Source organism: Ceratocystis lukuohia, assembly GCF_044167205.1.
Source record: "Ceratocystis lukuohia strain C4212 chromosome Unknown Supercontig1_pilon, whole genome shotgun sequence".
NCBI lineage: Eukaryota > Fungi > Ascomycota > Sordariomycetes > Microascales > Ceratocystidaceae > Ceratocystis > Ceratocystis lukuohia.
Window position 1 is genome coordinate 3,323,310 of NW_027263520.1, and position 22,339 is coordinate 3,345,648.

At 48.8% G+C, this 22,339-nt stretch overlaps 7 protein-coding genes across 7 annotated transcripts; 3 read left to right on the forward strand and 4 right to left on the reverse strand.

Annotated features, from left to right (window-relative positions):
• Window positions 1-71: 71 nt before the first annotated feature.
• Window positions 72-2,623, reverse strand: HOO65_010831 (uncharacterized protein; the record flags this gene model as incomplete). Its single annotated transcript, XM_071005462.1, has 5 exons — window positions 72-484; window positions 580-1,096; window positions 1,179-2,265; window positions 2,372-2,460; window positions 2,609-2,623. The coding sequence occupies 5 exons, from the start codon at window positions 2,621-2,623 to the stop codon at window positions 72-74; spliced, it is 2,121 nt and encodes a 706-aa protein (XP_070862653.1).
• Window positions 2,624-4,002: 1,379 nt separating this feature from the next.
• Window positions 4,003-4,647, forward strand: HOO65_010832 (Cyclin-dependent kinases regulatory subunit; the record flags this gene model as incomplete). The annotated part of the gene is made up of 3 exons (XM_071006163.1): window positions 4,003-4,112; window positions 4,320-4,452; window positions 4,585-4,647. The coding sequence occupies 3 exons, from the start codon at window positions 4,003-4,005 to the stop codon at window positions 4,645-4,647; spliced, it is 306 nt and encodes a 101-aa protein (XP_070862654.1).
• A 2,787-nt stretch (window positions 4,648-7,434) lies between these two features.
• HOO65_010833 (Endoplasmic oxidoreductin-1) lies at window positions 7,435-9,597 on the forward strand (the record flags this gene model as incomplete). Its single annotated transcript, XM_070999815.1, has 1 exon — window positions 7,435-9,597. One exon carries the CDS (start codon window positions 7,435-7,437, stop codon window positions 9,595-9,597), a length of 2,163 nt encoding a protein of 720 aa, XP_070862655.1.
• Window positions 9,598-9,998: 401 nt separating this feature from the next.
• HOO65_010834 (U6 snRNA phosphodiesterase) lies at window positions 9,999-11,147 on the reverse strand (the record flags this gene model as incomplete). The annotated part of the gene is made up of 3 exons (XM_071005973.1): window positions 9,999-10,491; window positions 10,540-10,762; window positions 10,871-11,147. The coding sequence occupies 3 exons, from the start codon at window positions 11,145-11,147 to the stop codon at window positions 9,999-10,001; spliced, it is 993 nt and encodes a 330-aa protein (XP_070862656.1).
• A 1,870-nt stretch (window positions 11,148-13,017) lies between these two features.
• Window positions 13,018-17,480, reverse strand: HOO65_010835 (Protein cft1; the record flags this gene model as incomplete). The annotated part of the gene is made up of 4 exons (XM_071005276.1): window positions 13,018-13,514; window positions 13,578-14,805; window positions 14,871-15,358; window positions 15,437-17,480. 4 exons carry the CDS (start codon window positions 17,478-17,480, stop codon window positions 13,018-13,020), a joined length of 4,257 nt encoding a protein of 1,418 aa, XP_070862657.1.
• A 1,677-nt stretch (window positions 17,481-19,157) lies between these two features.
• HOO65_010836 (LMBR1 domain containing 1) lies at window positions 19,158-20,948 on the forward strand (the record flags this gene model as incomplete). Its single annotated transcript, XM_070999816.1, has 1 exon — window positions 19,158-20,948. One exon carries the CDS (start codon window positions 19,158-19,160, stop codon window positions 20,946-20,948), a length of 1,791 nt encoding a protein of 596 aa, XP_070862658.1.
• A 204-nt stretch (window positions 20,949-21,152) lies between these two features.
• HOO65_010837 (zinc FYVE domain containing protein) lies at window positions 21,153-22,101 on the reverse strand (the record flags this gene model as incomplete). Its single annotated transcript, XM_071006056.1, has 2 exons — window positions 21,153-21,942; window positions 22,004-22,101. 2 exons carry the CDS (start codon window positions 22,099-22,101, stop codon window positions 21,153-21,155), a joined length of 888 nt encoding a protein of 295 aa, XP_070862659.1.
• Between the last annotated feature and the right edge of the window lie 238 nt (window positions 22,102-22,339).

The window sequence follows — 22,339 nt, forward strand, 5'->3', positions numbered from 1 at the left end:
AAGGAGATCCAGAAGTTAAGAGCAGGAAGAATAAAATAGAAATATTTATAGACATCGTCAGGATCGGTAGACTAGTAGCCTGTGTATACATTAAAGCTAGCCGCCATGACCTCAACCTCATAGCGTGCACCATCAGGTAGTTCGGAGCCCTCAGGCGGACCAGCAATGCAGTGAACTTCCATAGTATTCACGCCACGATGCAGGATAGTCTCAAAGTAGTGCTCATTTGGTTGGTCACCGGAGTTGGATGGCTCGAGAGGCACCTTATCGGCAGTGATATAAAAGCGAACGTATCGGTTCTTGAAGAGCCCAGGCAGCGTCTTAGGCACTATGCGCATCTTCTGGTTGAGAAATGTACCGTCCAGGTGGTAGCTGTGGTGCTGGCGCATTTCTGTATTGTGTGCGGATATAATAAGCTGGTGTGGCTTGTGGTGCATGTTGATGGTTTGGAAGGCTACACGCTGCAAGTTGGCATTGGCTTTAGCTGTATTTGGGGGAAGATAGGGACAGTGGTCAGTTAGCCGTGGGTTATTCTTGTGGTCAATAGGATACTTGGGGAGGGCTTGGGAGGATACATACTCTTCCCAGGGTACCGTGTCAACGCAACTGGTTTGAGCTTTTTCACTGGGGGCTCCTGTATCTCGGGCTGTGCCTCAGCCTCAGCCTCGCCTTCTACTTCTTTATCGCTAGCATCGGCATCTGCATCTGCATCTGCATCTCCATCGGCATCGGCATCGGCATCGGCATCGGCGTCGGCATCTTCCATCTCTTCATCATCGCCACTCTCATCCTCTGACTCTCCATCCGAGTCCGCTGCACTAGGCGGTGCAGGCGTTACTGTCTTGGCCTTGGTTCGTTCACGGGTGGGCACTGGAGTTGTAGAAGAGACTCGGTGGTCATCCTTAACTTTTTTAGCGATAACAGCGGGTGACTCAGGCGTATAGTCGCGGCGATTACGGCTAGCATGTAGGATGATCTTCGAGGGTGGTACAGCTGTTGGTGTCCGTGACTTGAGAATGACTTTGGTCGCAGAGGCAGACGGTGTGGGTTCAATGGTGTGTGTTTTGGCTTCCTTGAGGTGTTTTTTGAAAAAGGCCTAGTGAAACAAGAACGGTAACTGGTGTTAGTAGTCATGGCTTGCAAAACAGCTATATAGGGGTAAACACAAGGTTGCTAACCTCAAGGTCCTTAGCGATGTCGTAAATCTCACTACCCTCCTCATTGTAGTAGTATGCGTTTGACCACAGTAGGCTTGCCTTCTCCTCAAAGGCCTTCCAGGTTCGGAATTGCGTCACGCCTGTGATGAGTTTCTTAGTTTGAAAGCCCTGCACATGCTTCTTGAGCTTGCGTAGTGACAAGGGCTCAGATATAACCTGGTAATAGTCTTTGAGCTCGCGGGGCGGCAGATTAATAAAAGCTTCATAGTACGGCCCCTCGTAGCCATCTTCTTCTTTATGCAAAAGCTCCTCGACAATCTTTTCTTGGGCCTCTTGGAAGGTCAGGCCCTTGTAGGAGGCAAGCCTAAGCAACTCTTCTTCGGATTTCTTGGCGTTAGACGGTGTTGGTGTCGATGAGGCGGATGTCTTGTTTGGTGTCCTAGTCGAGTGGCGCGTTCCAGTTGCGACAGAGGCAGTCGCAGCAGCGACAGCGGCAGCCGTAGCCGAGGCTGACCGCGGGGGGCGGCCACGTCTTTTCGCAGGGGTTATGGGAGGCATTGGAGCAGGATCTTGTTTTTCATCTTCCTCTTCGTCATCGTCCTTGTCGTCTTCGTCTTCTTCGGCTTCTGATTCGTCGTCTGATTCATTTTCGGATTCGTTTTTTCCCTTTCCACCCCGACTCTTACCGGATGTTTGCGCTTGGTCATTGGCATCATCGTCTACGTCCATCTCATCGCCATTTGTAGACTCTACGCTCTCGCTGGCATCTGCCATTTCCTCGTCTTCACTAGGTGGGAAAGGTGTGGGGAAGGCCGAGTAGGTGCGGTCTAAGTAGGCTGGATTGTGTTTCACCATGTAGTTGCTCACAGCTTTGCGCACGCGCTCAGCATCCTCAAAGGCCTGCGACTTCTTGTAGTGAGATTCCTTGACATTCTGGACCATGCGCTTGAGATCGCTCTCGACTTCGGTCATAGTGTTGTACTTGAGGGCCTTGAGCTTAGCTTCGATAGTTTCCAGTGAGATGGGAAGGCGAGTCTTCTTGTAGTAGTCTTCATTGTTGCTATCACGGGGCGGTAGAGACTCAAATATGGTGCAGATTATGCGACCACTTCAATTGTGCATGTTAGATAGTTACAAAAACACAGCGACAGACAGGCTGGAATGTTGGCTAGGTCATGCAGCAGGTCAAGAGAAAAGATAAAGCCACCACTTACGACTTGTCAGCAGTTTTCCGAATAGTAGCCAAACACTTGAGTCCGGCTTCAGTTGTGATAGCAGGGCTCTCGCCCTTGTCGGCAATAGCCTATGGACAAAGGAGAGGGTCAGTAAAGTGATCACAGTAAGCATGCATGTACCTATTACACTCTGCGCAAAGGCTCAGAAGACTTAGAGGACTAAGAAAGCTCAAGAGCATGATTGCGTGTGCCCAATGGGCTCTCTCTCTCACTCACCTTAAGGCCTTCCATTGCGCTTCTTATGCTGCAACAGTTATATAAGCGACACGGGTAAACCCAAGTCGCGCTTCAAGGGTATATTTAAGCCGGCTTTCATACGCCAATCCGCAACTCTAGAAATTAACAGGCCCTATCTGGATGAGAGAGCTCGGGCAGGAATAATGCGCCGCAGCTTCTGTCTATATTTTGACTTGCAGTATTCCAGCGCGCTTATAAATACACAAAGGTCGCGTTGATGCTGCTGAAGCACAGGTCGTTAGGCAAAATATGGCGACGAGGCTTGCCTATTGCACTAGTAAGAGAATCTAAGGGGGAACAAAGAGGCTGGCTTGGAGTATGGGCCAATGTCGTGGGGCGCAGTGCTAATGCGATGCGCCAAAGAAAATAAAGATAATAAAAAAAATCGAATATTTGCTTGAGACACGCGACGAGGCTGACAAAGCAGGAAGAAAAAAAAAAAGGTGCGGGACTCAAAAACGCGCGGATTCAAAGCAATGCTAACTAGTGAGCTAGTCTAGGTTTATCCCCGAATAGTTGTCCTTAAAAAGTAGTCGTGAAGCCCTGTTTTAGTCGCTATGCTGGAACGGGTTTCCAGAAGGAAGTTGAAGCTGATGATGCGCCAAAAAGTCGGTGATGCGCTGAGCGTTCACAAGTCGTTAAATGTGGGGCCCTTATTCGGCCTTCAAGTCGCGACCAGGGTCAGAATGTTTATCACGTGATTGACGTGTTATAGAACATTCTACTTTTTTCTGTCCACAATTACGCTGGGCTTCGCATGAATGATTGCAAGAAGACAAGATAAATGTGATTAGATCTATCTATACGCGATAACGTTTCGAAAATTAAAGTAATGTAGGCAGAGATAGAGAAAGAGAAACAAAAAATAGTTGACACTATCGTCAAAATGCTAAAAATGTGGCTGTAGCTTTATAAGGGTTAGATTAAAGCCATTTTTGGCCTCTTTTTTTTTTTCCCTCGAATTCTTGCTGTGGTAACTTTCAACTTGACTTATCCTTATAAACTCCTATCAAGACCTAGCTATCAAACCTCATCTCCAACCAAAGTATACTCCCTGCTAATAATTTCCTCGTCGCGCTCTCATAATATCTCTCTAGGTATTTTAAGCCAACTACCAACGCCCAAAATACAATTTCGAGTTGTCTCTCTCTTCTTCCCCATTTCTCCTCACCATCCGATAACTTCTTTGGCCGCCATCGAAGCAATCACTCTGCGTTCCTGTCAATCTTGCGTATGGTTTGATTTGCTACGTTTTGCCTCGGTTAGCTCTAGTTCGATATAAACTAAGGCTACAGTTGTCACCGATTGCCTCTCCTACCTTTCCACTATAAGCGTCCGCCCCCCTCCCCTTCTCTATCCGTGTCACAATCACAATGCCTCTTGGAATCGACACCAGTCGGCGCAACAAGGTGCCGCGCATTCTCTCTGACGCCGAGAGAGCTAACCTGGAAGAATTCATTGACGGCATCAACTATTCTGCCCGGTAAGAACCCCGTTCTATCGCCGCCATGTTTCCCCCTGTTTTCCACTCCAGAGGTCCAAGTTCACCAGATACACACACTGCTGTGGCAGAATCGAGGATATCAGGCAGAGTAACAGCTGCATAGCTACCCGAAGACGCGCAATTGCAATGCTGGAATCACCCGTGGCACACAGGCTAACCAGGTTGGCTGCTTAGTTACTCCGACAGTGAATACGAGTACCGCCATGTCCAGATCCCCAAGGCCATGCTAAACGCTATCCCCGAAGACTATCGCGACCCGAGAACAGGCACTCTTAAGCTGTTGTGGGAGGACGAGTGGAGGTCTATTGGTATCACACAGGTACGTGTAGATTGCATGCCTGGAACGCGGCACAATTTCGCGATGGACCTAGAGTTTCTGGGAGTTGTCTTGGCGCCAAAACTTCTATCTAAATGTGGATAACGCGATTACTGACCCATATATGGCATGTAGAGTCTTGGTTGGGAGCATTACGAAGTGCATGAGCCGGAGCCGCACATCCTACTATTCAAGTGAGTCATCTTCATAACCAATGCATGCGAAAATGAGCGCGTCTCTCTCCATGTCATGGGGGCTCTAGAAAACAGAGCTGGCTTGCTCAGGATCTAGGATAGGCAAGGCCTGTTTGCGACAAGCATATGACGGGAAACTAACATATTATTTATTCTTGATGTCAGGCGTCCCATCAATTTTAAACCTTAAAAAAGCCCAAGGGAAGCGCTCGATACCGATGTCTTTCGAATAAACAACTGTCTTTTGGAAGAGAAAAGAAATCCATTAAAATTTCAACACAGCAGAACTGGATTTTTTTCATGGTTGTCGCATGATACCTGGCGACGAAGACGACGACAACGACAACCGCACACTGTCACCTTTTGTTTTTTATTTTCTTCTTTCCATTTCTCTTGATTTGTGCGTGCAAGAATAGGAATAGTAACTGGAGTTGTGGTTTTCTTTGCCAGTGAGAGAGATGAAGAGGGGACAAGAGCATAGGATCATGGGCACATCCAAGGATGAGGGACAGGAGTCGTTTTCTCCTGGTGGAGGGAGGGTGGCCGCCTTGGTTTTGCTCTGAGCGATGGCAGCCCCGGAACTGCGGCAACCCCCTTTGTCTGCTGTCTTGGTGTGGGGCGATAAGGTAAGGCGATGATGCGCTTGAGCATTCTTCATTTGTCCCTGTCGTTGAGGACCGGGACCTTGGGACTTGGCTAAGCTGAGATAGACACCATTTTGTGGGATCACTGAAGCGAAAGGATGTATGGGGGTGGGTGAGAACTAAATGCAGACATGATATGGACACGGCATATAATTTTGAAAGCCCGGGTTCTCTTTTGCGGACAAGGAAGGGGAGGAAGAAAAGGAGGAGCTTCTCTATCGTTCTCGCATTGCTCTCTCGCTCGCCTGGGCTCATTCAGCTCTATTAACGTACTGTGATGAATTTGACTCACCATGACTGATTTATAGCACTGCAACTTTGTATAGCTTCGTAACTGGTGCCATTTTATTTTATTTTCTAGCTTTTATTGTGCCCAAACATTATGCAGGTCTGAACATGTCGCGTTGTTAGCTGGCTGGCGATCATACGTTGACGTTCGGTCAACTCACCTATGCGAAACGGTAATTCATGCAGAAACAATCCAGAGTTTCATTTGCGATGGAAGAGGGGCAAAACGAATGATTGACCAGATGGACGGCTGCCTGGCCGGTATTACTAAACCATCCATTCGGCCACTTGAAAGATGGGGGTTTGTGGGTTCATATGGTGAGCAAGTTAATGAGAGAAGAGACAGGAACAAGAAATAATACGGCCGAGCTGTGGGCTGGGCTGGCTGTATTTGATTGTCTACTTGTCTTGTTCTGTGCGTTGCCTCTTGGCCCTGGCGTCTACCTGTTGCTTGGCTAGCCTGCCAAGGCCGCAAATGGCTGGATACATACAGAACACAGTGAGCAGTGATATATTAGTTACAAAATGTGTGTGTGTATGTGTTGTGAGCAGTGCAAGCTGGTAGTGGCAGGGCAAGCAAGCACTGGCTGTGAAGGCACTGGTACTGATGTCCTGTCCAAAAAAAGAAGCATTATTAATAATAGTAGAGGAGCCGGGCCAGGCAGGCCAGGGTAGGCGAGAAGGCGAACAGGCCAAAGCCAGGGCTCCTATGGCGTGCAATGGGGCGGCTTTGTCCCTCCTCTAGGCCGCTTGAATTCACAGGAAAAAAAGAATGGTGGAAAAAAGAAAAGAGATGGCAGTGGTAGCAACGTCGTGGCGAAATGATAGAGGAGGCTCTGGTGTTCATGTACCAAGTAGCCTGTACCTGCTATCTGCAGCGCGACAGCACGTGAAACAAAGTACCACATACACCCAAGTCCCAAGATAAACCCGACATATGATTCTGGAACGATAATTTCAAACATCAGTCAGGGCAGAGATTAGTAGTTGGGTGACATGACCCATGGGTGCCCCATTTGTCCCATTCCATCTGCCCACTCTCGGGGGGAGCGAGGGCGATAGCGAGGAGCTTGGCATGTGTTAAGGTGTATAAGTTGAATAGTTGTGGGATAATACACGGCACATATTATTCATATGTAATGCGAAAGGTGCTGACGGAGCAAGAAAAGAGGATTGATAAAGATATTATCAATTTTTATCTTCGTATTTGTATGTAGATTCATGTGCTTTTGTTGTTGGATATATTGTCGCCGGAAGCAAGACGTGGCTACAATTCGTTGGTCTTTAAGTGGTGGCTATTTCTTTTTTTTTTTCTTTTTTTTTTTGCATTCATACTTTGCTTTCTTTGCCTTTTCCTCTAATTGCTCGATCTAGGCTTAGCTTGCTTTGTCTTTTGCCTTTAAATCACAAACAAGGCTGGCACTATTCTTGTTATCCTAATAGACGTCATTCGGCAGGTTTGGCCTGTTATTTTCCTTTGCCTGCATTCAGTCTAACGACCCTGCAAAAATCCGATCTTTATTCTTTTTTTTTTTTCTTTTTTTACCTGTTGGACTCTACTCTTGAAACGTCCTCAAAAAGGTCGGCAATCACTTCTTTCTTTCTCTCTATCAACCTCTCCTTTTGTTTTTCCACAAACATCGTCTTTCCAACATCCATACGCCAGGGTCATTTTATCATTATTATTATCAACCACCAAACCCTAACTAAAGGAGGGATTGACTCGCCTCTACGAGCTTCCAATCACGAAATCCACTTGTCAACTACCGCATTGCACCTACCTACTATCTGCGTATTTTCTCCTGTTTGCTGCACAACGGCTTCACAAACATCTTGATATCTGTCCTAAATCGCTTGCCATGCGACCGTCTTCCTTATTCGTCGCAACCCTGGGCTTGTCCCATTCTGCACTGGCATCAGCAGAGGACCAGTCTGACTGCATGGTAGGTAGCAGCACTGTTAACTACTACCACACCACTGCTCTTAGCAGCAGCGGCTCTCATCCCAGCCAGGCGCTCGCCAGTGCCAGCACTGGCACCAGCACCAATGCTCAAACTGACCTGAACTTTTCCCTCTCCCACGCACAGATCTCCCCTCGCTCTATCGTCAGCGATGCCTGCGCTTCATACGCCACTCTTGAACAGTTAAATAGCCATGTCAAGCCTGTTCTCGACGATCTCGTAACCACGACTGACTTCTTCTCCCATTACCGACTGAATCTCTTTAACAAGCGCTGTCCGTTTTGGAACGACGAAGCCGGCACTTGTGGCAATCGAGCCTGTGCCGTCGAAACCCTTGAAGACGAAAAAGACATACCCGAAATATGGCGTGCCAAAGAACTTGGCAAACTCGAAGGCCCCGTAGCAAAACATCCAGCCAAGTCTCAGCGGAGAGAACGGCCGCCTCAAAAACCGCTGCAGGGCAGTCTAGGCGACAATATCGGCGAGAGCTGCGTCATGGAAGAGGATGACGAATTCGACGAGCGAGACTACTGTGTTCCCGAAGACGAGAGTGCAACATCCAAGGGCGACTATGTCAGTCTGCTACGAAACCCCGAGCGATTCACCGGTTACGCCGGCGTTGGTGCCCGCCAGGTCTGGGACACCATCTACAGCGAAAACTGCTTTCAGCGAAGCTCGTTCCCCCATTCGGCTAATCTTGGTAAGGCCTCGCCAGCCAAGGGCCCCGCCGTTCACGACTTCAAACAGGTGCTTCAGGCCGTTAGCCGCCAACAGGTCTTCGAACATGGCCTTGGCAGCGACAATGCCAATGATGCTGCAGTCAGTGCCTTTGGTGACGAGGAATGCTTGGAGAAGCGTGTCTTTTACCGGGTGGTTTCGGGCATGCACGCCAGCATAAACACTCATCTGTGCTGGGACTACTTCAACCAGTTCACCGGCGAGTGGACCCGCAACCTGGACTGCTACATTAACCGCCTCTACAAGTTCCCCGACCGCATCAGCAATCTGTACTTTAACTACGCCCTTGTGTCTCGTGCTATTGCGAAGCTGGGCCCACATTTACAGGGGCCTGGATACACCTTTTGCACTGGAGACCCCTCCGAAGACAGCGCTACACGAGCCAAGGTCCTGGCTGTCACTGAAGGCGCGGCTAGCGTGCCGCACCTGTTCGACGAGAGCTTGATGTTCAAGAATGGCGAGGGCCCGTCACTCAAGGAAGACTTCCGCAACCGCTTCCGCAATGTCAGCCGTGTCATGGACTGTGTGGGCTGCGACAAATGCCGTCTATGGGGCAAGTTGCAGACTGCCGGCTATGGCACTGCGCTCAAGGTTCTCTTTGAGTTTGACAACGGAAGCGATGAGATCCCGCTGCTTACCCGCACCGAGGTCGTGGCCTTGTTCAACACTTACGCCCGCCTAAGCAACTCCATGATGGCAATCCGCGAGTTCCGCGCCATGGTTGATGACAAGGAACAGAGTAGCAGTAGCAGCTTTTTTGCTGCACCACAAACCCCCGCTGACAACAAGATTAGCAATCAGGGCCCGGTCTCCGAAAAGAAGATCCCCGCTAAGCCTGTCGCCGAGGAAACTTCTTCTGTGGCAATGGCCACTAAAACTGGCCCCGACGGACCCGGAACCACTAAGCCTGCCGTATATGTCGAGGAGTGGGAAGAGTATGAGTACTGGGAGCCTGCCGAAACAGGCAGCTCCAATATCAATGCTAACTCCAATGGCGACAGTAGCAGCGAGTCCCCTGATGAGCCACAGCGAAACACAGCCGACTCGTACAGCCAGAAACGCCGGGAGTTTGACGAGGAGCTGGAGCGTAAAATGCTCAAGGCTAAGAAGATCAATATTAAAAAGGAGGGCTCCTCAGCCTGGGACGAGCTGGCCATGACGTGGGAGGTTATCAAATACATTTTCGAGATGTGGATTGCAATCCCTCGTGCTATTTTCGTCATTATTGTGTCTGAGACAATCCGCGCATGGCAGTTCTTCCTGGGGCTTCCAGTCCATCCACGTGTCTGGAGATACCAAGCCCCAGACTCGCGAGAGTTGTGAGTCTAGACTTGGACTCTACTGCCTGTTTTTCTTCTTTTATTCTCATTGTTTTGCATTGGGCGGCGTTTTATTCTCTTTATTTGTCTTGATCCTTTGTTGCGCCCCCTATTGAGTGTTGGGCTGGCAGTTTTCCAATGCTCCTCTTCCCCCTTACCCTCTCTTTATGCTGCTCGCTGCCACATATGGCTCTGGAAACTGTAGAGTTGGGGGCATTTGATGCCATGTACTGTTTTTTTATGGATGGAGTTGGGAGCTCGGACACATGGCAGGCGTTTTGTCGTTTCAACCACTGGGGATTTGAATGCATTTTCTTTCACTGATGTCATGAGATTAGTAGTATCTGAATATGTATGTATATGTCTATATGACCAGATTCTGAACATCTTTTTTTTGAATATGACCTACATGAACAAGCTATCTGGAGTTGCGCTCGTATCCCCTAGCAGTATGGTCGTAATGATATTGCCAATCTTGGCTTTGACACTGCCCACATCGAGCTTCCAGTCTTTGACCTCTGAAAACTCGTTGTCAAAGAAGGCGCATGACCTCTGCTTGACTTCCTGCGAAGGGACATCAAACGTCCATGCGATTGACACGTGGAACGCTGAGCTGTCTACACTAGCGGTCCCGCTGATGTTTGCCTCTATGTCTACTTTAGCGCTTTCTTGGTCCTTGAGAGCATACAGTGCTGGTTGCCCGAAACTCTGCACTGTACTGTTACAGCGGGAAAGTAGTGCTGTGAGTTGGGTGTTGGAGGGCTCATTAGATGCAGGCCTACGGGACGAGACACTGAGCACGAGGAATGTGCGAGCCGAGTCTGGTGATGTGTACCAGTACAGACGATAAGGAGAGACCATGAAGCTGAGGGCATACAGCTGTGTTAGACCTAAGACACTGTAGATGAGGATACACATAGTGCTATTTGATATGGGAAGAGCTTACGGGAGCATTCGAGACGCCTGGATGTCTGCCGTAATAGCATCTAGGAATCTGTCCTTCTGTGCTGTATTGAATACTATAGGCCGAGACAGGCTGATATGCAAGGGTAGAATAGCACCTAGATCACTTTCTATAAGAGAATGTAGCTTGATGTCCTTACGCAATAGAGGCGTGATACGCTTCAGAAGACTAGCTAGTAGATGGTGCTGCTGCGTTGTAGGATGCCCTAGTAGCAGTTAGACCGTGTAAGTCAAAACGTGGTTACCCTGGAACTGGACAGACAGGATAGAAAAGGATGATGCAGAGCGAAAAGCAAGACCCAGTATATACTCACATTCAATATATAAATGAGACGGCCAGTTTCCGGCAACATGAGGGATCTGACGTTTGCGCCCCTGATGCAGCGCTGGATCGTCGACAGCGCTTGTTCGCACAGACGAGGCATAGAGATCTAGGAAGTTTGGTGGGAGTGGCGGTACAGTAGCAGCTTTGTTTAACGCTGTTCTTTGCTTCTTGGCCGGTGGTTGGCTGAGCCTAGCTTCATGACTCGAGCCTGAACCCGAACCCGAGTCCGAGTCCGAGTCTGAGTCTGAGTAGTTGACGAGAGGCATTTCTGATAGCTGGTAATGGCCTTTACTAAATATTTAACTACAGGGCAGTAGGCAGCGGCAAAAAGAGCACAAAAAGAGCACAAAAAAGAGCCTATTGGAGAGTCATAGCCGTTGCCCTGCTAGACATGAGTCCTGTCTCCTTGTTGCGGCACAAAAAGGGATCTCCTCCGGACAGGCTTGAACTGTCAACCTCCTGATTGCTGCATCTGTCGGGAGAGAAAGAGTGCGTAACAGTCAGACGCGCTAGCCAATTGCGCCACAGAGGAAGGGGAATTTGTTCTTGACGCCACATTGCCAACTTATTATTGCCAAAAAGGGTTAAACCAAGGGTTAAAATCAGGTACAATAGCTAAAGGTTAAAAGGCTAACTTTGTGTGACATGAGACATGATGATCAAGAGATGGAAGGCCAAGAAGAATCTGATTGTATCAGTGAAACATGCAACAGATGAAAATATGTTTCTTCAAAAGCCCTAATAGCACGTGAATTAAAAGCCGCGTTTTCTTGCAGGGAGCTCTTGACAATGGACCTAGGTATACGGCACTAAAAGACATCTCTTAAGCTTGGCCGTCTACTACTTTTTAGAGATTGCTTCTTTTCCGTTTTTCATCCTACTATTGCTCCGTGAGATGACCATTGTACAATTTCTGCACAGAAAACCGGCATTTGCGAGCTCTTCACCAAGTCGGCTACTTAGGATTGCTTTGAGGGTTTGAATTGGACCTGGTATTCAACTCTGAGTTCTTCTCCCAATCCCTCAACCTTAGGACATATTGGTAGCTTGCGAGGTCATTTCTGACGGTATGATATGGATTTAACCTCCCCCTCCCCCACCATCCAAACGGAGTATATGATACTTGAAATACTAGCTTACATCTTCCCTCTTGTTCGGCTTGTAAGCTGTAATTCTGCTATTACCTCACACTGTACTATCTTTCTAGGGGCTAACATCTACTACGCGCTGATCTCAACAGCGACTAAGCTATATGGCGGTAAAAATTAGCAGTGATGGCTCACTTCTTGTTACAGCACTTTAGTGGGTCTCTTGAAAGGTCTAGGCACCCTGTCAATGGCAGTGAGTCGAGGGTGAAATACTTGACCGATTCGGCTTTTTCATGTGGCTTCGGATACATGTTCCCGCGCTCGTATTGCACGTACAGATCTACCAAACAGGCCGCCCGCTACCCAGCCTGGCTTTTCCAGTGGGACTGCGCCTTTTACGAAGAGGCAAAGCAGTTGGCTCGGAAGGTACAACGCCGTGGAGTGAAGAGTGATCGGGGGTACACGCACCACTACGCATGGGTAAGCTGCTCTGAATATAGCTGACACGGTAAATGTCCAAGTCTAACTAGCTCTTTGTCTAGACTCGGGGATACGATGAGGCTTATGGCCGCCGATCTACCCATGGGATACTTCCGCACGAGGTTCCCCCACCAAAGCTAAAATGGTGTACATGTGCTGAAGAGAACGAAGCTTGGCGAGTGGCTAGCAAGAGAAAACGGCTGGGAATCGTTATGCGTCACCTGAAGCGAAGACTCACGGAACTATAGAGCTTTTCCCCTTACCTGAATTCGCTACTTATACCTATCACATCATATAGCTTGCTTTATGGCATTGAGATTGCTGAATTGTGCAGAGACACTCCTCCAACGGACATTCTTTTATGGATACATAGGTTATTTCTTGACGGTACGGCATCCCGATATTCTAGATCAAATTGTCACATCTTGGGCAGACCCTTTTCCAGCTTGATGTAAATTGGGCAAGTGAGCCGGCCAATCAAAGTAAAAATCCCTATCCGTGACTGACGTAAAATATCGTGTACTGTTTATTAGGATCAGCCAGGATAATATGCATTGCTTACCCCATGTTAGAAATATATTAGCCCAGACCACCCCAAGAGCCCCTCGAGCTCTTCTCTCACCTGCTCCGGCCCCGCAAAGCCAACTTTGCCAGCTAGCTCAGCACGTTTAGTCGAGCTCAACTCGTTCCACCGTGATAGCACAGCACCATCAATAATTGAACGGCCTGTTGTCGACTCAATGCCCACCATGACCTGCGACACAGACATACGGAAGGCTCGTGGGTTTGCTGCGGCCCATTGCGGCAAATTGTTGATTAGTTGCACGGTTAGCGATAGCATGCGGCGATACGAGCTCTCGGAAAGCGCTTCAAAGGTTGATAGCATTCCTGAGGGTGAGGCCATAAGTAGAATATGTGGGCGTGTGCGTGTAGGGTCTAGCGGTTGCACACCGTCTGTAGCATTACTGGTAGATCGCGGGAGAAGCATGGTGCTGGTTGGCCCATTGCATGAAGTGGAGAAGGTGGTTCGGTGTAGGAGTAGATGGCCCTGTAGTGATTTTGGATCTGGATACATGGCTAGTTAGTAGATGATACTCGCAAAAAGAAAATAGGAAGCATGCAACTCACCATCTGGGTCATACTGCAACACGTGCACATCCCCGTCAAATCCAGCAGCAAGAATAAACAACTGATCGCCGTCTGGCAGGAAATCCGCTGTGACAATGTCTAGCATAGTCGAGCTCTTGCCAAACAGCTGCATCCGGTATGGCTCCTCAGTGCTACCCGTAAACCACACGCCCTTGAAGGCATCCGCCATCACACATAGACCACTGCCCTTGAGCTCCTTGGCTGTTGTGACGTAGCAGTTCATGTCGAGGAAGGATACGGGTAGCAGTGAGCCGTCTTCCTTAAGACCCCGCACCATGCACTTTTGGCCTTGCGAGAGCAGCATAAGTCCTTGCGTGCCAATCTCACTGACAGCAGTAACAGCACCACGGGGGATCTCCTCCTTGGCGATCAGCTTAAGCTTCTTGTTGGTGTACGGCTTGCCAGGGTAAGGGATCACGCTGACCACATCAAACACGTAGATACGACCACGTACAGGCAAGTCTTCACCCCGGGAAATGGAGGTGCCAAGAGTGATCAGCTGGCGACGCTCTTTAGTGACTTCTGAGATTTCTAGGTTCATCATTTTCATAGCATGCACAACCTCGTACTGGTCAAGGTCTAGAGTTTCAACCTCTGTCCACGAGCTAGCCTCAAATAACCTGATGCTCGATTTCTCCACCATAGGCTTCAAAGCAATGTTTTCCTTTTGCCAGTCCTTGTGGTAATCGTCATCCTTGGGGAGATCAAACGGCTCCTGCGTCGTACAGGCAATAGCATAGGTTTTAGTTGGGGGGTGGTAGACAATCTGCTTGATATTCATGCCAATGGGAACCTTTTGCACCGAGACACCTAACCCAAAGTTTGCACGAGGCAGTTGTGCAACGCGGGTCACGCCGTTGTAGTCAGAGTAAACAAATCCATGTTCACAGCTGTCAGTGTGGAACATACTGAAGCCGCGCACACCGAGACCTTGGACCCCAACTACTTTGAGAGAGGACTTGCTGTCTTTGATCAGGAAGCTGGGCGAGGGACCACCAAGGAAGATAGCGCTATATCCACCAACATTGTTACAGACACGCAAGGGTACCTGACGGTTGGAAGCAGGAGACGAGGCGCTGTTGGTAGGAGGAGGCTTGGCAAATGCCTGGTTCGAGACCTTGGCGAATCTGAGCGAAGTATTGAGGTTTGAAGAATCAGAGAGTAATATGGGTGTGTAGACTATTAGGTCATCAAAGGAATTTCGAAGCTGTGGGTTGTTAGTTGAGGCTACTTTTGCAAAGCTTTGACAGCGTGTTAGAACTAGGAACCTACTACAAGGTATGGCGACTGAGAGATTCTATCGCCAAGATTAGCAACGACAATCTCCTTGATTTCTTCCTGCACAAAACCTCGCTTGTTTTTGCTGTATTCAGGTGAAAAGATATCAGGCACAAAAGTGATGCCATCGGCTGAGTAAATGGGAGTCTCGAGATCTGGCAGGTTGTAGATCAACAAGCTGCCCTCAGTAGTGATGAAAAAGGCAAGGATAGCGGCAGTTTTGGCGTTTTTAGGCTCCTTGTTTGGCACAAAGATGCCGTTGACATCGCTGTACAAACAGCCAGTAGCAAGCTTAGTGCCAGCCATAGCCTGGCCTTTTTCAATCTCTTCTAGCTCGCAGTTGCTATCCATTTGTGCAATAAAAGCACTAGAATCATCGCGAATTAGGAGGATAAAAGGGTCTGAAATACTGGCACTAATAATCTGGGGCTCGGCATCGGTTTCTTCGTCCATCATGGGGATGATTTGGGATAGCCCAAAGTCTAAGGACAGTTGGCAATGGGGATTAATATCACTGAATAGCATAGGTAGTAGTAATGGTAATAGGGTGAGAGACTTACCGCCATCATAGCTTCTGATTTCAGAGCGGAGGACTTGAACAACTCTGCTGTGTGCACCCATGATACCAGCCTCCAAGGTAAAGCCAGCATCAGGATCAAACTCGGTGCCTGATAAAAGTTCGAAACGCGCACCTTTGAGAGCATACACATCTGAAGTCTCCTCGCCATTCCTCACCTTGGACATGATCATAAACTTATGCTGCTGGGCATCGGGATCGAAATCGACACCCACGGGCGCCGTTTTGCCCTTGTCGCCTTGAAGAGACTTGGGCACCGGCTTTCTTACGGCCATGGCCCAGAAGCCATACACATCGGGTAGCTCGACCTGGCTAACAACGTTCGGTTGTATGCACCGGTTCACAAGAGCGATAGCACCAGCACGACCACGTCCGACAGCTAGAGCCAGTTGTAGGGGGCTGACGGTGTCTTTGCCTTCGGGAATGGTTTCGCCAGTGACCATGCCGCGGATTGGAGCAATACTTAGTAGAGTGTCCTGAACTTTGAAAGTTAGATCACCTTTGGAGTTTGCATCACTGCCATCAGCTGCAGTTTCGCCGTAGAGATCGTCGTCCTCTTCGTCTTCATCCAAATCCAAATCGTCCATGTCGTAGTCCAGTGTGTCTTCTAACAGCCGGGCTTTGCGCCGTGCAGTTTGGCCTTGTTTACGCGTCCAGCCAATGACATGCGAGTCACCGTCCTCACTTCCAATGAACATGCTGTTCTTTCGAAGTCTGGTCAGGCAAGTGGCTGTGGTGGGTATGATGTCGCCCCCCTGTTCGGGAGAGATGACTCTGACAGTCAAACCCGACACAGTTCTGCCATCAACCTTGAACACTACCAGTGCCAGGCGACCATCATTCAGGACCATCAGAAGCTCACTGGAATCGGGCGCTAGCTGCTCGACTACGCAGTATTCTAGCCTGAGGTTTAAATCAGACTGGTCGGCTAAGCTAAACTTTGTCATTTCTCTGGTAAAACCGTTCACAGCAACACCTTTAGGTTTGCCGGACTGGTCAATGTGGATGAGCTCATTGTCGCCAATTAATAGAGATCCTCCAATAGGTGTTGGCAGGGGAACAATGCGGAAAATATCCGAAGGGAGCCCCTCGACAGATAGGATTGCTGTTGATGCCTTTTGCTGCAGATCTAAAGTGAAGACACGATAGGACATGTTGTCTTTGCGATCAAGCGCAAACCCGCGACTTTGGGTGGAGGATATGATACCAAAAGTTGGCTCTCTGTAGCCATGGAGAAAGGCAAAATGCACAGGGTGTAGCAGTAAAGGATCCAGCTGCGGCAGCTTTAGCACGTATGACGACAAGTATGGGACCTCCTTTTTCTCACCGCTAGCTAGCGGTGCAGACTGGCCCTTGATCGGCTTGGGGCCATCCAGGTCCCCATCCCACTCATCGTCCATCTCAATGTCCTCGTCAAGCCGACGAAATGGCAAGATGGCAAAGTTCTTGGGCCCAAACTTGAGAGCGGCACAGCGGCTCATAGGATCTGCCTCTAAGAATGTATCATACTCGCTCGCCGAGGCCTCCCACGGCGAGCCATCTAGATCTTCTTGTTCGTAGTAGTGTACTGACAGATTTTCAATTGAGCTCGTCTCGGCCACCCAGCCTAAAAGCGTCATCTTAGCATCGCGCATGGCTACTAGCAAAGCCTCGCCGCTGTATTTTGTGTTGGGGATCCTCACCCGTGCTAAACCGCACACAGCAGCCGCGACGGGATACTCAGCCACGAGTATCAGCTTAGTGTTGGTGCCTTTGTCGACCTTGACTAAAGGGGCCTCGCCGCCGAGAAAAGAGGACTCAAGGCCATCGTCATCACTGATGCCTTTTTGATATCGAGGATCTATAGGGGTGTTGAATGTGGATTTTGACTGTGCATTGTCGACTTCAGCGGAGATTGTAGTAGTAGAGAAAATTTGGATCAGGGAGCCCTTGGCGACAACGAGATTATTCGCAGTGCGGGACGTGAGACTGATGTTGAGACTGTAGGAAACGGCAGTCGGTGCCGTAAGTTCTTTGTAGCATTGCATCGTGGACGTGTAGGCGGCGTATCACAGGCGGAACAAGCTACCAACTATAGCTGGACAGCGCAAGATAGCTGGTAATTGGTTTTGCAAGGGGTTCGGCTAGGCGGTTGAATATGCTTGTAGAGAGAATGGGGATGCACGAGAGAAGACCTGGCACACACAAAGACTAATGAGCGTTCAATTCAACCAACTAAAGCTATTGATTCCACAGAGCCACAATGCGCCTACAGATGCACCAATACAGCGAAAGACGTCGAAGTAATCGTAGTAATAGTGACAGTACCTTTGCGTAGCCTGGCTGATGTTGCGCCAGCTTTGAACAGGAAGCTATTCAAGCCTTGTCTCGAAGGCTGTTGAAGGACAGGCTAAGGGGCTTGAGCTGCGGTAACTGAGAGCAGCTCCTGTTTTGTTTCTATGTATGGAGCCTCTTAGTCTGGCCTTCCGGTAAGCTGTGCTAATGATGGCTATGATAGTGTTGCTCATGGTCGTCGCGTTGAAATAAAATGTTCCAAGGGATGTTGACCCGTGGATTAACCGGCGTCAGGGTGTTCAGCTGCTGGCAGCCCTATCCGAGTTTCTGCCAGCTGCCACATTAATGAGATTGTTTCACTAGGCGGATCTCCAAGTTTGTCGCAAAGGATTACAAGATGCGCTTGCATGAAAAGAATCAAAAACAAGAAGCCGACCGTGTTGTCATTGGAGTAAATATGCTCTATCGTTGATGGCTGAAGTCAGCCTTGAAATCTTACTCGCCTTTTTCTGCTTCTCGCAAATCATATCTGCATTTTTTGTTGTGCTTACCATTATACAAAGTACACACATGCTTTATTCTTCGTCGGCAAGCCTTCATTCTTATATCAACAAAATTCTTCTCCCTCTCTCTAGAGCATCGCTGCCATTCTCCCACAGCCTCTGGATTTGGCTTACATACTGAGCTGGTCTCCCTCCCTCCCTCCATACTTGACCCTGGTTTTGTAAGTTCTTCTTGTTACTACACATGGCCTGTCTAGGCCAGCCAACCATACTCCCTGTGCTCCTTCGCCGCCATTTCGAAAAGATAGCAAGGACAGGCGAGAGCGCTATTGTTACTCCAAAATGCCCCTGTGCTTCTAGACTTTGGTGATCGAGTCAGGCGATTATGTCTCGTTTCTTTGAAGGTTTGAACACGATGTACTCTCTAGTGCCATCGCCATCTTCAGCCTTTAAACAGCCTGCTTCAGGCTCGAGACTCATTTCTGTCTCGCTTTGGATTGCATGTCCGACTGAACTGACAAAGCTAACAAATGCTAGTAGTTTTAGTTCAAGTCCACCTTTTATAGCGCTTAATTTGCCGTAAATCAGCTACATATAAGGGCTACAAGTGCATGTACTATTGGCCGCCGACCAGATAATCCGATCCCGTGATAGGAGCCCCTCCTAACGCTACCTCACCATTCCCGTATTGATACTCCTTGTTGGGCGTTATTAGGCCTGCCGCTCATCCTGTCGCATCATTTGCCACTGCGATACCTCCCTAGCACTGGGGCTTGGCTTATGTTGGACACTCACACGTGCTATTCAGCCCACGGCTAACTCGTTCTTCTTCTTGGGTTCTTTCTTTTGTGCCTTCTGATTTCCCCCTCTAGTCCTCTGGTCTCCCCAAATCTATTGGATTCTCGTCTTGAGGTTCTCTATCCGAATATGCAGCAGCCTATGCTTGAAGCCAGTCTGATCTGGCTATCCTATGGTGTTGCCGTTTTAATCGCGCTGGCTGTATCCTCTACTACGGTCTACACTTGGCAAGCTCCACGCGATCGGTCACTTGTTGTAAGCTTGATAGCTGTTATTAGCATTGCAGCTCTTCTAGCCACAGTTCTGTTGCTTCCTGTTGATATTGCCATCATTTCTTCAACCACTGATCGTACTTTGGGGTCTAAAAAGAAATGGGCAACACCAGACAAGATAACCGAAATCACAGACACGCTGCAGCTTCTGTATTATGTGCTCTATAGTCTAGATGCTGCGCTATGTCTCTTTGTGATTCCCTTTGGATACTTCTGGTATGAAGAATATGACGAGATTGAAATTGAAGAGGGCCGTACAATATCCAGCCGTGTTATTGGGGCTGTAAAGAGCACAGTGGGCTTCGTCATGCTGGTTGTCGTGCTTCTAGTTCTAGGTTACTTTCTGCCCACAGAATCTCTCTCGTCTAACTTTCAGGGAGCAGCTGCTTCTCTCGCCACAAAAAAGGTAGAAAAAGCACTCGACTTTTGTCTTGGCGTCATGGCTGTTGTGGGGAGCCTTCTTTACGTTACCTACACTGGCGTTGGCCTTGCCTCGCTTCCAACTTCGTTTATTCGCGCAGCTCCATCGCTATCAACACCTACTTTTGCCAACGCCAACGCCCGCTCGCTCTTGAGGAACCGCGAACGACAGCGCCAGCTAGAATTACGCAACAACAGCCGCTTCTCCTCCAAGGATCGCCGTGAACTTGAGCAGCTCGTGCGTGAAGAACGCACTCTAGTCAGGCGCCAAAGGCTGGCTGAAGAGGCCCAAGGCTTACGCCGCAGCTGGCTGCAGAAGTTCTGGCTCAGCATCTGTAGTATCCTAAAGCCTCTGAAGCTTGTGGGAGGACTTGCAATGCTCATTGTAGCACTAGTCCTATGCTCGTCAGTATTGATTACCGGGATTGATAAGGCAACACATGCATCGTCATGCAAGAGCAATTGCAATTATTCACTGGAAAAATTGCATCTGTTTCAGCCCATGGACGCTCTATTTCTCTGGGCTGCTCAAAGCTTCCCTGCTGACTATGTATTGATGACACTATTGATCATGTTCCTCTTGGCTTCTTCCATATCTGGTGTGGCTACTGTTGGCATTCGATTTCTTTGGATACGCATTTTCCATATCCGCCACGGCAGGACTGCCCCCCAGGCTTTACTCATCACCACTATCATGCTGGCCATGATAATCCTCGCAATCAACTATTCTCTTGTTACCACGATTGCGCCCCAATATTCTCTATACGGAACACAGACCGTCTGCACGGCTTCTAGTGTCAACCCTCTTGGGTGCTTGGGTCGACCGGAACTAGTTGTGAAGTGCTCCAGCATTCTGCAGATTTCAGGACATGCCGCACACATATGCACACCATCAGTGATGTCAACCTTTGTTCATAGAATCACGTCTACATGGCGCCTCTTTGGTGTCATAGATTTGTGGGCGCAATTTGCCTTCCTATTCGTTTTCCTTCTAACGCTGATCATTGTATTTGTGAGGGCACCCAAGTTGAACATTACGGAAATCGACGAAGATGCCGAGCACGACGAAGAAGAGAGGTTATTGGCCCGTTCGACCCCCACTGAGGCATATGGAGGTACGTGGCATAATATCTCGGGCAGAGCCAGATCAAAGAGGTCTTGGACGGCTTCGTCGACAGCCGATAGCAGGGCAAGCCGGAGCAGTGCTGCTAGCAGTACGGCCAATTAACCAAAAATGGCCCTGGCGCAATGAGTACGTTCTAGACCTCCAAACATGAGGCTTGTTATTCTGGGCTTGTATAAATAGTTTCTTTTTGTTCCTGTCTGGGCGTTAAGGCGTTTGTTTTCTTATCTGCTTTTGTTGTATATTTCATTATTCATTAAGGTTTTTTTGACGTACCAAATCCCATCGCCTTCAGTCGGCTCCCGCTCTTCAACTGGCCCCAATCGCTACCTTTTTCTTGTTCTCTTTCCGCGGCTTCACAAACCTAATAGCCTCATGTGTACTATCATCATAACTAGCCATCGGCCCCAAGTGCATTTCGCTCCAGCATTCAGCGCAGTATATTTGTAGACCTTCACCCTCACAGCCAAGACATTGAAGGGTAGCGTCCGAAAGACACACTATGCACCAGGTATCGGCATCTTCGTCAGTGTAGTCTGTTTTGGTAGCCAGGCGCTTGAATTTAGTTGATATGCTGGTAGGGACAGATGGAAGGCCAAGGGCATCCGTTTCAGCCGATGCTGCCTTAGGGGGTGACGAGGGGGTTTGGAGAGCAAGTAAGCGTGCGGCAACGCTATCCACATCTGTAGTCGGACGCAGTGGCGAAGATGCAACAGGCAGTTCTGAAGGTACAGAAGGAAGCCCAAGGTTATCACCGTTGCGGCTATTCATGCATGGAGTGTCCAGATTGGGTAGCTCGTTTTCGAGCGCTTCTTCAATTTCGCGTTTTATTCTTTCCTTTTCCGAATGATGCGGAGTTGGACCATCTATCCTGGATAGTACCTGTGTTGCTTCTTCCCTCTCGCCCTCGATCAACCCTGGATTTGAAGACTTGGATGTGGATTTTTGGGGAGTAGAGTGGCCAGTGTGCTTTTGAACAGAGGGTGATGCATCTGAGCTAGGGACATTTACAGCAGCGCTGTTCCTGAGTGTCTTAAGCCGTGCAGCAAGAGAATCTTCCCGCGATGTCTGAGATTTCTGTGGTGCGAAGGCCGATAAGCTGTCCGTTATATTAGAATAATGTACTTGACAATCACCCTAAGCCGCAACAGAAATCGTACCTTGATTTTGCAGGTTTTGCGTCCTTGGCCGCAGCGGTTCCCGGCTTAAGCGCCTTGAGGCGATTCAGCAGTTCGTCTATGTCATTTCGATCAGCCATTTCGCTAGATTATTAAAATCACATAAGCCTTTCACTTTATACTATATTACGATCGAGGTTGGGGTTGTCTGATCACCCTAAGCTTTAAGATATCCCAAGAGTGGATATATGCATCAATCCCATACAGCGAGCGGCCTGAAGTTAGGCGTGCCCCACTGAGAACTACATTATCCCGATATATGCATATACTAGGTGCTATAGTCAAAAAATTTCAATTCTTCATCAATTTGCACACAAC